Genomic DNA, 15,000 nt, shown 5'->3' on the forward strand with positions numbered 1-15,000 from the left:
CCATTACCCCAATTTATTTTGAATCATTAATATAAAAGCTAATTTTATAATTAATCATAATTGTAATTAATATATATGTATATGTATGGGCACTCAGCATTCAAATGACTGGGTAGTTGAGTAAGCACATTTTTTTTGAATCCTGGGAAGTTACAACCCTCTATATCCTTCTCTGTCTTTTCATCGGAAATATTGCTTCTTAATATTTTCTCTTTTGCATTTATATATCTAGGAATGAGGCATTTTCTTTCATGTGGCTTTATCCTATTTTAAAGAGCTGTTCTAAAATTTCTGGTTTTCCTGGCTGCCTCAGGATCTGCTCACAGCATCTTGCTTTTACGTTAAATACAAACAAAATTAATCATACTTGGTGTAAATACAGCAAAAAACAGTGGACATTAGAATGGAGAACACTAGAACTCAAAATCGAAGTATATTCAGATTAAAAGCCTTGGAATTAGCTTGGCATTTATTTGTAACTCTAAAGAGATGTGCGAAATTGGTTAACATATATGTAAATATATTGAATTTTTTTAGAGTAATATTTCCTGTTCAGTGCTGATTTCTTTGGATTCTGTTCTCTGAATTCAGTATTCAGTAATACTACCAATAAACGTATTTATAATCTCTTAATCTATTAATATGTATATACTTCACAATAAATGTAATACCCATTTACAAAGAACATACCTGGTAATTTGCTATTTCCAGATGTGCTGCTACTCGCTTCATCTGGGCAGACATTCGGAAACTACTGCACAGCATTTCTTCCACCAGATCATAGAAGCCATCCCCAGCCTCTCTTTCTAAAGAAGGTTTAAACAGAATCTCCGGGGGCATTAAGATCATCTGTGCTTGAAAAAACGGTGCAGATTTCAGTTGTTTCTCTGTGTTCATCAGGAAGAAGTCTAAGTCATGCATTATTGCTTGAAAAAAGCCTTCCACCACGATGTCATCAATAAATTCTACATAAATCTTCCAAGCATCCAGAGAAGGAGTGGCTCTAAACAGCATCCTATTTTCCTACAAACAGACAAGTATTAATAGACCAGTATAGACAACAGTGAGTATAAAAACAAAAGCTGTCCATTTAAATGGCTTGTTAAAGGGGCTACATTTGGGGGCACAGCATAGAAACATTCAAATGCTTAGTTGCAGAATCTTAACCTAGACGGCAATGATCTAAGCAGGATTTTGTAACATTTAGTTCACTTATAAGATACATTCAAAAGTCATTCTTTAAAGATGCTACCAGAAAACTACTAGAGCTAATCAATGAATTTGGTAAAGTAGCAGGATACAAAATTAATGCACAGAAATCTCTGGCATTCCTATACACTAATGATGAAAAAGCTGAAAGTGAAATCAAGAAAACACTCCCATTTACCATTGCAACAAAAAGAATAAAATATCTAGGAATAAACCTACCTAAGGAGACAAAAGACCTGTATGCAGAAAATTATAAGACACTGATGAAAGAAATTAAAGATGATACAAATAGATGGAGAGAGATACCATGTTCTTGGATTGGAAGAATCAACATTGTGAAAATGACTCTACCACCCAAAGCAAACTACAGATTCAATGCAATCCCTATCAAACTACCACTGGCATTTTTCACAGAAGAGGAACAAAAAATTTCACAATTTGTATGGAAACACAAAAGGCCCCAAATAGCCAAAGCAATCTTGAGAACGAAAAATGGAGCTGGAGGAATCAGGCTTCCTGACTTCAGACTATACTACAAAGCAACAGTAATCAAGACAGTATGGTACTGGCACAAAAACAGAAAGATAGATCAATGGAACAGGATAGAAAGCCCAGAGATAAACCCACGCACATATGGTCACCTTATCTTTGTAAAGGAGGCAGGAATGTACAGTGGAGAAAGGACAGCCTCTTCAATAAGTGGTGCTGGGAAAACTGGACAGGTACATGTAAAACTATGAGATTAGATCACTCCCTAACACCATACACAAAAATAAGCTCAAAATGGATTAAAGACCTAAACGTAAGGCCAGAAACAATCAAACTCTTAGAGGAAAACATAGGCAGAACACTCTATGACATAAATCACAGCAAGATCCTTTTGGACCCGCTTCCTAGAGAAATGGAAATAAAAACAAAAATAAACAAATGGGACCTAATGAAACTTAAAAGCTTTTGCACAGCAAAGGAAACAAGACCAAAAGACAACCCTCAGAATGGGAGAAAATATTTGCAAATGAAGCAACTCACAAAGGATTAATCTCCAAAATTTATAAGCAGCTCATGCAGCTCAATAACAAAAAGACAAACAACCCAATCCAAAAATGGGCAGAAGACCTAAATAGACATTTCTCCAAAGAAGATATACAGACTGCCAACAAACACATGAAAGAATGCTCAACATCATTAATCATTAGAGAAATGCAAATCAAAACTACAATGAGATATCATCTCACACCAGTCAGAATGACCATCATCAAAAAATCTACAAACAATAAATGCTGGAGAGGGTGTGGAGAAAAGGGAACACTCTTGCACTGCTGGTGGGAATGTAAATTGATACAGCCACTATGGAGAACAGTATGGAGGTTCCTTAAAGAACTACAAATAGAACGACCATATGACCCAGCAATCCCACTACTGGGCATATACCCTGAGAAAACCATAATTCAAAAAGAGTCATGTACCAAAATGTTCATTGCAGCTCTATTTACAATAGCCAGGGGGTGGAAACAACCTAAGTGCCCATCATCGGATGAATGGATAAAGAAGATGTGGCACATATATACAATGGAATATTACTCAGCCATAAAAAGAAACAAAATTGAGCTATTTGTAATGAGGTGGATAGACCTAGAGTCTGTCATACAGAGTGAAGTAAGTCAGAAAGAGAAAGACAAATACCATATGCTAACACATATATATGGAATTTAAGGGAAAAAAATGTCATGAAGAACCTAGGGGTAAGACAGGAATAAAGACACAGACCTACTAGAGAATGGACTTGAGGATATGGGGAGCGGGAAGGGTAAGCTGTGACAAAGCGAGAGAGTGTCATGGACATATATACACTACCTAACGTAAGGTAGATAGCTAGTGGGAAGGAGCCGCATAGCACAGGGACATCAGCTTGGTGCTTTGTGACCACCTGGAGGGGTGGGATAGGGAGGGTGGGAGGGAGGGAGATGCAAGAGGGAAGAGATATGGGAACATATGTATATGTATAACTGATTCACTTTGTTATAAAGCAGAAACTAACACACCATTGTAAAGCAATTATACTCCAATAAAGATGTAAAAAAAGTCATTCTTTACAGGTGAAATCATTAAGAAGATTGCTATCTTCAAATATTATGCACACAAGAAATACACTAGTTCCCAATGCATCCTAGATGTATGGGGCCTGGGCTCTGGTTCTGGCCCTGTCCCTGACTCTCTGTGGCCTTGGACATTGCCTGCCCTGGCCTCACCTGTAAATGAGGTTTCCCAAAGTGGTCCTCCCAAGAACGCTGTTCTGGGATATCTAAAGATCACCAAGTCAGCAAAGAGCTATGTGTTTTAGGCCATTCTTGGAGACTCACAGTGTACCTATTATGTTAAAGTCCATTTAACCTGGTTTAACCAATTGTCTCCAAACACAAAGATATTTTGTGCCAACCACCTATAAGCAGATTGTGGAAAAACAGTAACTTGGCTTGGGAAACACTGGCCTGGTGAAGTCCAGGCTCCCTCTGTGCTTCAACAATATGAAAGTCTTTGACCTCAGCATCTCCCTAGCATGTGGGTAAAGTAATGGATGGGCCAGTGGGCATGACAGGGCCAGACACGGACATGGTTAAGGACTGCTAGAGGTTGGGCACAGTGTGGCAGGCCTAGGGACAGCGATTTGAAAAGGTCAGGTAAGCAGCAAGGTTGATTCCAGAAGTACCTTCTGAGTGGCAAAAGTTACACAGTCTATACAGGCCAGAGGGCAGATGCCCAAGGCAGAAACTACTATAGCACACAGAAAAGACGACACTAAAGTGGGAGCTGATTATAAGGTAGATTATGCTCTCTGCTTTCTGTGATTATTCACTACTGTGGATATATGATCCAGGATTCAAAGGTGTGTGGTACAGGCAAGAATCAGAACTACAGAGGTGAGTCTGGATCCTGATAAAGCAGGGCAGAGATGAACAAGTTCTTTGAGGGTTTTTTGTCCTCAAACAAATCTAAGAACTGCTCTTTTCAGGGATGCTGTCTTGCCTGCCAACCACGTGGAAGCATTCACATCTGTGTAGTGTATGTGACCCACACCCCTGGCGCTGGGCAGTACACATCCCAGGCAGCTGTACACAGCAGTCCTGGCTCCGTTGTAGGAGCTAGTTTAGGGGTTGGAAGGGTGAAAAAAAATCCTCAAAGACTATCTTGTTCAGGCTCTTCATCTTTAAGGTATAAAACAAAGACCTAAAGCACATCCAGCGTCACATTCATAGGAAGTAAGCAGCTGAGCTAGAACTAGAAGCCAGTCCTCTTGACTCCCCAGAGTAGGGCTCTTTCCAACATATCACAGTAATATACCTGTGATTGCCTCACTGTTCATACTTTCTCATACCAAGAGATCCAGCTTATATCACTACAGTGCCACTTTTAAGAAATTGTTGTATGTTCAACAATCTAGGGTAAAGGGAGGAAAAGGAAAAGAAAGGAGGGCTTTGGGTCACTACACGATCGCTCGGGTCCCTTCCAGACCCAATCTTCCACGGTTCTGCCCTTCTCTCTTCATCTGAGACACTGAATGCAGACCATCCACAGAGATCCTACAGCCACAAAGGATGCAGCATGAAAGGGCAGAACTCACATACCTTCTGCTGTGTTTCTATGTCTTTCCCCTAAACCACATTCCTTGCTGGAAATCTGAGAACCAAGCTCAATTTCATGTGCTGATAAGAGGGGGAAAAGTCACTTAAAAGATAACTTACAGAAACAAATAATCATTTCATCTCTATTTTGAAGTTGAGTTCCCTCAAGTTGGAAGCACTCCACAGGTCTAAGTGACTTCCAAGCTTCTTAGTTTTTGACTTAAGGGAAAAAGAGTCCATTTACTAGTAGAAAAATTCCAACTTTATTCTCCGAGAATACCACTGCAAAACCTTGTTTGTAACTATTTCTAGTCATGTACTGGCAATATTTTCAATGCATTATAATCAACATTCATATATCTTACTTGTCTAAAACCCCCAAGTTAGTGTTTAGGGAGCCCACTTTCCTACTATCAATAAAATGTATCAGAAGAAACTAATTGTAATCCATCATCTGTCCTCCATGAGGCAGATTCCAATGCATAAACACTTGTAAGGATGTCCTGAAAGTCGCAGAATAATTCACAGCCATCTCGGCAAACTAGGAACAGTCGAGGTCATGACTAAGTTGAGACATTGCTGAAAAAACAACTTTCCAGATATATACCTTCTTTACATATCAGAACATCCCCGAGATTCCCTCAAGGCTACCCAGGCCTTAGGGGGAGCCTTCAGAGGGAGCATGGCCCTGCCCACACCTTGATTTCAGACTTCTAGCCTCCAGACTGAGAGAGAATACATTTCATTGCTTTAAGACATCCATTTGTGGTACTTTGTTATAGCAGCCCAAGGATGCTAACACAGGCAGTCATCTAAGAAGGCAAAGTCTTTGTCCTAGCAAATTGTTACCAGTAGGGAAAATTAAAACTTTCTTACATGTTTCAGACAAACTTGGAAGTCAACAGAAACTTTGAAATCCATATGAATTCTTTTCTTTCTTTTCTTCTTGTGACACATACTCAATACAGCATATCAAATGTACCACATCTTACTTTTCGGTGAGCAAGTTTGTTACTCTTCAAACCCTTTCTTCACACAATTGCAATGCCAGCCTATGCAAAAATCTGCCCTTGGGCAGGCATCTCCAACTAATGTGCCCAAAAACAAATCCTGTCTTTTTCCTGCAAAATCTGCTCTGCCATAGCCCTCCCCATATCAGTAAAGGGAAACTCTATTCTTCCAGCAGCCCAGACCAAAAACGTCAACGTCATCTTAACTTCTCTCTCCTCTGACTGATCACAGCAAATTCTCTTGGCTCTGCCTTCAAAATACATCCAGCATACGACTGTTTTTTTCACTACCGTCTGGACCCAAGCCATCTTCACTTGGATTACAGACTCATCTCCTAACGGTCTCCTTGTCTACCATCTCCTGACCCCCCTGTAGTTTACACTCAACAGGGAAAGCTTCTGAACAGAGAGTCTCCAGCTGCTATTTTCCCTCAGAGTAAAACCCAACGTTCTCAAAATGGCCCGTTGATCCAGTGGGATGTACCCTTAAGCCCTTGCAAACTTCATCGCCTACTATTATTCCCCCTGGAAATTCTGCTTCAGGCATGTTGGCTCTCTAACTGACCCTTAGACAAGCGACCCATACTCCTACCGTAAAGCTTGTGTACTTTGATACCTAGAACATCCTTCTTCCATTTCCCACCTAGCGCATTCCCTTTCAGTTCTCTGCAGAAATGCTACCTTAGTAAAGAGGCCTTTCTAACTACCTCATACACAGTGTCCACCCCACCTGCTACTGCTTCTCTATCCCACCATCTCTGCTTTATTTTTCACCATTGCTCATGTGACCGATTGAAGATACTACTATATATTTGTTATTTTCTCTTTCTATCTTCCCTAACTAGGATGTAAGATCCAAGAGGCAAGAGATTTTTTGTTTTATGCTTTTGTTTCTCTGCCTTCTGTTCTTTGTTCTTGTTGTTTTATTTGTCTTCTCTTACACTGATAACCCTGGAATAGTGCCTATCACTGTTGTAAAAACTCGAGTACTTGTTATGAGGAGAGCAACTACTGTTGCCACCCTCAGGAGATGGCTGACAGCGTTACAGGAGATGAGGTAAACAAGATGGATGACACATAGAGGCATTCAGCAAAACAGGAGATAACTATGACCAAGGTAAGGACACCATCTCTAGCCTTTCTGTTTCATCAAAAGATCTCACATTCCTCTCTCTTCCCTCAGAAATGAGCACAGCGAGGGCCACAGAAATTACAGACAAGTAACACAAATTCCTCCGTTTGCAATGCTTAACAAAACCATACCTAAAGTTCTTTTGGACCCAGAAAAAGGGCCCTCCATTATTAGGTTACCTATTTTTGCTCTTTTCTAAACTAAGTGAAAGGATCTGCTATACATTTCGAAGCCTTTAAAGCAAGTACCTCAACCAAGTTGTGTATCTTGCAGCCACCTTCCTGGATTAGCGTGTATTTTTTCGTAAACAAATCACCCTTGTCCTCCCAAGTCAAGGCGGTCTCCCGCCTGTGTTCTCTCCGGGGAAGGAGTGTGCACTCCACCCAAGCCCGCATCGTCTGCTGAATCACTTTGACGTTGTTCTGCGCATGCTCCACTCTGCGCTCCAACTCTGAGGTGGCCGTCTTCATCCTCTCGATGTCCCCCCAGCAGTCATCCTGCCATGTCAGTGATGTGGCGGCTGCCTGCAGTTCCTCATCCACAGACCTCAGCTCTTCCTCAACCAGGGGGTATTCAACTTCCAGAAGAGTCTGTTTCAGCTTATTATATCCTTGCACAAGAAGTTCAAGATTTCCAATGGACTGATTCAAAAGAAAACCCCAAGACAAAAAGGGCCACATGTGTTAAAGCTACTTTCTCTTGGAGGCATGGAAGTATCTTAGGTCTACATGTTAATAATTAAAATTCAAACTTTCTATTCAAAATCCACCCTAATATCTGAAAACACAGACCTTTAAAAGAGTGTTTCTTTTTTTGAAGATGGCTAAGGCTGAATCCGGTATGTCTGATTTCTTCAACATCAAAAGGTATTTAACTTCTCTTAATACGGCCACTAGCTATTAAAAGAAAAGCAAGGATTATTTAACATGATTTAAGAATATCATTCTTTTTTTTTTTTTTTTTTTTTGCGGTACGCAGGCCTCTCACTGTTGTGGCCTCTCCCGTTGCAGAACACAGGCTCTGGACGCATAGGCTCAGCGGCCATGGCTCACGGGCCCAGCTGCTCCGCAGCATGTGGGATCTTCGCGGAAGGGAGGCACGAACCCATGTCCCCTGCATCGGCAGGCGGACTCTGAACCACTGCGCCACCAGGGATGCCCAAGAATATCATTCTATTTTTAAAATCAAACGCTTAAAACTTCATCCAATGATTACAATATTTTCAAACTGTCAAGGCAAAGGGGCTTTTGTTTCTTATGCTTTTTAAAAGCAACAATCATACATTCCATATGATGCAGAAGTATAAATAATAAAGGTAGAAATCATTGGCTATGGCCCACTGTCAGAGAAAGAATTCAAGCAATAAAAGAGCAACATATACACGCCAAGATCTGAAATGGGTGGCCATAAGCCGACCTCGGTCTTTTCCAAACACCGCTAGCTCTATAATAATGCTTGTTTTGAAAACACAACACGATTATACATGAGGGAGGATTGTGAACATGCCACAAGTTTTGTCTTTGCTTAACTGTAGTTTCATCAGCAATAAACAGCTAGGTAAATGCTAAAAACTGCAACCAGCTGAACAAAAAGGCTTAGGAATATGCAAAATGCTCATATGCACACACCACAAACATCCACCAGGTACCTCCACTCATAGGTGTGTGATGAGCCAGCCCATCCAACTTCTGGTGGCCCAACTTTCTGTCTGGTTTCAAATGACCTTCCTTCCACCACCTCACAGTAATGCACAAGTCATAACACACTTCCCTGAGCAAACTTCAGGTCTTTGTCAAGGGAAGGTACTATATTCATTGGAGCATTTATATATTACTTGACCACTTAAAATGTATAAAACTATGCTACTGTTCTTCCTAAGTTCCTTTTTTTGTTTTTCTGTTTTTATTGTTATTTTTTAATTGGAGTATAGTTGCTGTATATTATGTAAGTTATATGTGTACAATATAGTGATTCAATTTTTAAAGGTTATACTCCATTTATAGTTATTATAAAACATTTACTATATTCCCCGTGTTGTACAATAATATATCCTTGTAGCTTATTTTATACCTAATAGTTTGTTCCTCTTAATCACCTACCCCTATGTTGCCCCACCCCTTCCCTCCCCCCAGGAGTAACCACTAGTCTGTTTTCTATATCTGTGAGTCTGCTTCTTCTGTTATATTCACTAGTTTGTTGTATTTTTTAGATTCCACATATAAGTGATATCATACAATATTTGTCTTTCTGTCTGAGTTATTTATTTTTTTAAACGTTATCACTGACAAAGTTTTTGAGTACTGTACCCTAACCCTCATTTTCCCCATCAGCAATGTACTTTTTATTGTGCAGTCTTCCATAGTGCAGTGAATTTTAGGAATGCATATGTCGTGTTGTAGCAAAACTGACTGTAGCCCTAAATCACAGTTTCTGAGGAAAAGACCACATAACATGCTTTAGAAGGTAAACCAGTTGACTTCCTTAGGCTGTCACTCCATAGGTTCACTAGTACAATATATTTGGTATATTTATAATCCCTTCAGGTAAAATTGTAGGGATTATCCCTAAAACATCTCAGGAATTCAGTTTCTATAAATTGGTTTTATGAAATCAGAAGGTAAAGCAAACCCTCAGTCCTCCAGGTCACATATTTATATACCTGAGCTGAGGTTAATAAGAAAAAATAAGTGATGCAATTCTTTGTAATATTTCGGGGGAAGAGAACAGAATTTGAGTACAGACTGTGACTATTAAACTCAGTGAGGCTAACTTTCACCTCCTAGGCATACAGCTGGACTGCCATGAGACAGGGCAAGAAAACCTAAGCCAGAAAATATCTGATCAAAGACTAACAATTCTGTTCAATTGAGTTAATATTTATTAAATGTTACCAAGTGCCAGACACTATGTTAGACACACAAAACACAAAGATGAAATCCAATGGACCCTCCTCTCAAGTAACTCATTATCCAGTAAAGTGGGAGTGGCAAATAAATAGTTACAAGACAAAACAAGAAAGAATAATTAATATAGAATTTGATAAGCAAATCCCTAAAACAAAGACCTATTAGAAGTTGTTTTTAGTTAGAGTCCTCGTAGCACTGACATTTTCCCAAAATAAAATACAAATGAATGGAGGTATGAGGAATATTCTTATAATAAAAAGGGCATCTATGAAACATTTAAAAAATATCAAACCCTTACCTTTGGGTCAAAGTTGACATTGAGAAGACCACTTACGGCACTGAATTTAACCAAGGGTTGATTCAAATTGAATTCACAGATTTCATCCACATTACTTTTCCATTCATTATAGATACGATTTTCAAACTGGTCTAGCAAAGCTCTCATTTCAGTATACTTCTGATAAATCCAGGCATCATCAGGACTTTCCAAGAATCTGTAGGAATATGTTTTTTATTTTTTACTTTTCTATACATTAGATAGATCTCAGCTTAGCTACTTTACAGTAATATATGATAGAAATAAGAAAGTACACTATAAAAATCAGGAAGAAAATCAATAAAGGTCAAATAATGCTTCTGCATAGTCTGTGCCTTAAAAGATATGAAATAAATGGAACTCCAAACATTTTACTAAATGCAAACAGCAACAAGTTATCAATTCCTACAAAGAAGAGAAAAAGATACAAAAGTCTGCAAAATAACGGGAGTGCTAGCTATTGGAGAAAGGAAAAACAATAACAAAAAGCTATCAACATATTGTGGGTGAAATGGAAAAGTGAAAAAAGACCTAAAAACATGGAAATATATGAAGTTCTAAGTCCTAAACATACTCCCAAACCATGGGGATAAATCCCTCTCAATGAGCCCAAGCAATGACAAGAGTTAAGTAAGGCAGTGACTCTTTAAGTGCTAAAATGAACAGCTCACTACCCTATATAAAAATTGCCTGTGTCGAAGGGATAACGTTACCACGAAAGAATCCTAGCTACTTACAGATCACGAAGAGATGCAAAGTTTGACCAAAACATTTGAAGTCGGTCCATGACCTCTTTAGCCCATGTGATATTTCCTGAGGTAAATGGCATATTCTTGTTAAGGACTACATTTCCTTGTTCAATCTGCAAATTGATATTGTGGTGAAGATGATGAAAGGGAACATTTAATCAGGGTACACTCCAACCTTGTAGGCAACTGTTAATTCTGGAACATTTACAGTACAAATATAAAGAACATACGTGCAAAGTAACCTGATTAGTAGAAGAGTTACTGTCCTAAAGCAGGTTCTTCATATCCATAAGGAAATCAATTACATAAAAGCATAAAAATTTTAGGGCCTGTATCTACTCTTCAGTTATCATTCAGTGGAGCTCTACTTGACACCCTGACCCACAATATGAAACTGTGGGTCTGTCAGACTTTATCGCCCCCCCACTCACCTGTTGCACGTGTTCATTATACAATTGCTTACACATATCCAACTCTGCACTGAACATGTGCACAAGTGTGCTGTAACGTGGGCTGAAAATTTCCATGACAACTGGTTTCTCAAGGAAATTCCCAAATACAGTCAAAAGCTATAAAAATCAAAGTGAAAGAAAGGTTAACCACCATGGGTTTTTAATACAAATACTCGATTCACTATTTCCTCTATTAAACTTCCTACGTGACTAGATACAAAGCAAAAATCTAGATCCCTGCAAGTATCCTGCAATGTCTTCAGACTGAAAACACTTTAGCATCTCACTAAAATTTCTATGCATCCAATAAAGCAAATTCTAAATGTAAAGCAGTTTCCCTTCCTCAGCAGCAAATGAGGAGTCAGAAGCAAACCACTGTCTGTTAGAAATCCCTGATCACAGCCGACACCCCTACTTCCTGTTGGACATCAGGAAACGTTGTAGAAGATGCTTTGCAGATTTAAGAACAGAAGCAAGATTGCGTACTTCTTATTTGCTCTTCCCTCCTACACATATACTCTTTAGAATAAGGAAAGCCATATCAAGGACCTCTAGGTCACACGTTAATAATTATACTGTTATCCTGTGATAAACCATAATGGAAAAGAATATGGAAAAGAATGCATAACTGAATCACTTTGCTGTACAGCAGAAATTAACACAACACTGTAAATCAATTGCGCTTCAATAAATTTTTTTTAAAAACATACAATTTGAGGAGAAAGAGGAAAGCTATAAAATTCCCAGCTGTTAAAAAAAAAAAAAGAAATCATCTTCATATTTGCTAAGTGTAATCTGCTGTATGTCCTCTAGACTTAGATTTTCTGTTTGCCAAGTAACATCTTATGGAAAAATCCAAATGAACTTTTTGGCCAACCCAATAAATCAACTATACTTCAACTATACTTTTATTTTATAAAATAAATTTAAAAAAAAGTTACACCGGAAGCGTCAGTCACAGTGACCGTCCTGCCCATGGCCTCCCGTGTTTTGTACCACAGGGCCCAGCTACCCCCAACACAGCAGCTGGGGCAGCAGTGGCGACCTGTTCCAAGGACAAGCACTCCACGGGCTGACAGTTCGTTCAGTGTCAAAGTACTGGCTGAAACCAATGCCTTGAGATAATTGCAGTCTTTCTCAGAAAAAGAATGAGGGCATGGCAGGCTGAACCTATGCCGGTAAAATTTACGAGTGAAAAGAACCTACAGTTGAACCTTGACAAAACGAGCTTGAAATGCGTGGGTCCACTTTTACACAAAACTTTCTCAATAAATACACTGGTAAATTTTTTGGAGAACTGCGACAATTTGAAAATTGTTCTCAGACGAGACAAACCACACTGCCAAGAAATATCAAAAAATTTAAGAAAAGGTACGTCATGAGTGCATGAAATATATGTAGATACTAGTCTATCCCTACATAGGTATAAGGTGTTATTTAAAATCAAATTAATAATGTGTTAGTTTTCTTACTGTTTTATAACTTTGCTTTCAAAAAATTACACTACCATACAGTATGCCTTTCTCTCATAATTGGATAAACTGAATATCACCCTATCATCACAGGTGGTTTTTTTAAAATAATGTTTCCAATATTATATTAGAGTATGATTGTAATACTCTATGCCATAAAAATTTTATAATGATTCATTCATTAGTGTATAGGCTAGGCTCCCGTGAAACAACCCTATTGATTACACTAGGCTACCATAAAGCAATCATATTGCTGCTGCTTTTTATCAATGAATCATTATACCTGTAAATAAATATGAATTTCTTTTTCACATTATCTTTTCATTTCTTTATGTCTCGTGTTAGTAATACATGTAAGATCTACAGTGTTTTGTATTGTGCAAGGCAATATTGATGTAGGTCCTGACGATTCATCTTGTAAACAGATGACATAAACTCACGGGATCGATGGAGTACAGTCTTGTAAAGATGTTTTCTCTTCCTTATGATTTTCTTAATAACATTTTCTTTTCTCTAGCTGACTTTATCATAAGAATACATTATATAATACATATACAAAATATGTATTAATCGAACGCTCATTATTGGTAAGGCTTCCGGTCAACAGTAGGCTACTGTTAGTTAAGTTCTGGGGGAGCCAAAAGTTAAACAGTGATTTTCAACTACATAGGAGGTCAATGCCCCTAACCCCTGCATTGTTCAAGGGTCAACTGTACTAGCGAGCAGAGGAAGCCAGTGAGTAAGGGGACAGAAAAAGCAGACACGTGAACTAAAACAGAATCACATGACCAGTAAGGAGAAGTATGTAGTTCCAGAACTCCCTCCACTCGGTCATCTCAGAGTAACCCTAACCCCCTGTTTCCACAAAGCTGAGCTGTCTGGTGAGCCTAACCTTGGATTTCTATTTGCCTCCTGTCTTGTCTTCTGCCCCACGGGGATTCTTCTGTGCATCAGTGTGAGACAGCTTTCTTTGCAAACAAAATAATGTAATAAACATACATATTTTTGTACAAGCAATGTTTATAGAATGCTGACTAGGTGCCAGGCACTATATTTTAAGGGTGTTAAAAATGCTATTGTTATCACATGCTCCAGATAGGGAAAGTGAGTTATGGGAAGGGGATAACTTGCCCAAATTTTCACAGCCAGTGCAGAGTTGGCATTTGATATGAACACTGGGCAGTCTGGCATCAGAGCCTCTGCTGCCTTGTGTAGGAACTCATCAGCCAAGGTGCCATTTAAAATTGCTATTTTGTTATTTACTTACTCTATGTGGGCTTCAGAAAATGTTAGCTATTCGGTCTGTTATATAGATATTTTCTCTGAAACAAAAGGAGATAGTTTCTCAAAATAACTAAATATCATCAAGGTGACAGAAAACCATACACTAAGGTTTGTGCCTTGTTAGTGATGTGACATGGCAAGAGAAAGAGCTTTGTTCTTCCTCTTAGAAAACTAATGGGTGTTCCCCCAAATTTGTTTTTATTAAAAAACAGCATCATTGTAAATAATTTGTAAACATTTCCAAAAACTGTACTTACTAAAAAAATCAACACAAGGAAAAAATTATACCAACTGAAATATAAATCTAACCATATCTTAAGAGGCCAGTTTAGACAAACACACACTTGCTTTTCTTCTGGTAATATCAATTATACCTACTGTAGAACTGTTGGTGGGAATGTAAATTGGTGCAGCCACTATGGAGAGCAGTATGGAGGTTCCTTAAAAAACTAAAAATAGCTACCACGTGATCCAACAATCCCATTCTGGCATATATATCCACAGAAAACTTTAACTCAAAAAGACACATGCACCCCAATGTTCATAGTAGCACTATTTACAATAGCCAAGACATGGAAGCAACCTAAATGTCCATCGACAGATGAATGGATAAAGAAGATATGGTATATATATATATATATATATATATATATATATATATATACGATGAAATATTACTCAGCCACAGAAAAATGAAATGATGCCATTTGCAGCAACATGGATGGACCTAGTGATCATCATACTAAGTAAGCCAGACAAAGACAAGAATCATATGACATCACTTACATGTGGAATCTAAAAAATGATACCAGTGAACTTATTTACAAAACAAAAAGAGACTCACAGACAT

At 38.5% G+C, this 15,000-nt stretch overlaps 1 protein-coding gene across 1 annotated transcript in view; it reads right to left on the reverse strand.

The window, feature by feature from the left end:
- DNAH11 (dynein axonemal heavy chain 11) overlaps positions 1-15,000 on the reverse strand; it is a 315,311-nt gene that overhangs the window by 253,885 nt on the left and 46,426 nt on the right. Inside the window, 6 exon segments of the mRNA XM_029233957.1 lie at positions 691-1,023; positions 7,220-7,612; positions 7,763-7,867; positions 10,176-10,371; positions 10,931-11,055; positions 11,374-11,511. Of these exon segments, the coding sequence (XP_029089790.1) occupies positions 691-1,023; positions 7,220-7,612; positions 7,763-7,867; positions 10,176-10,371; positions 10,931-11,055; positions 11,374-11,511 (1,290 nt within the window).

The sequence above is a fragment of the Monodon monoceros genome, unplaced genomic scaffold (assembly GCF_005190385.1).
Source record: "Monodon monoceros isolate NGI ecotype Baffin Bay Population unplaced genomic scaffold, NGI_Narwhal_1 Super_Scaffold_2, whole genome shotgun sequence".
Lineage (NCBI taxonomy): Eukaryota > Metazoa > Chordata > Mammalia > Artiodactyla > Monodontidae > Monodon > Monodon monoceros.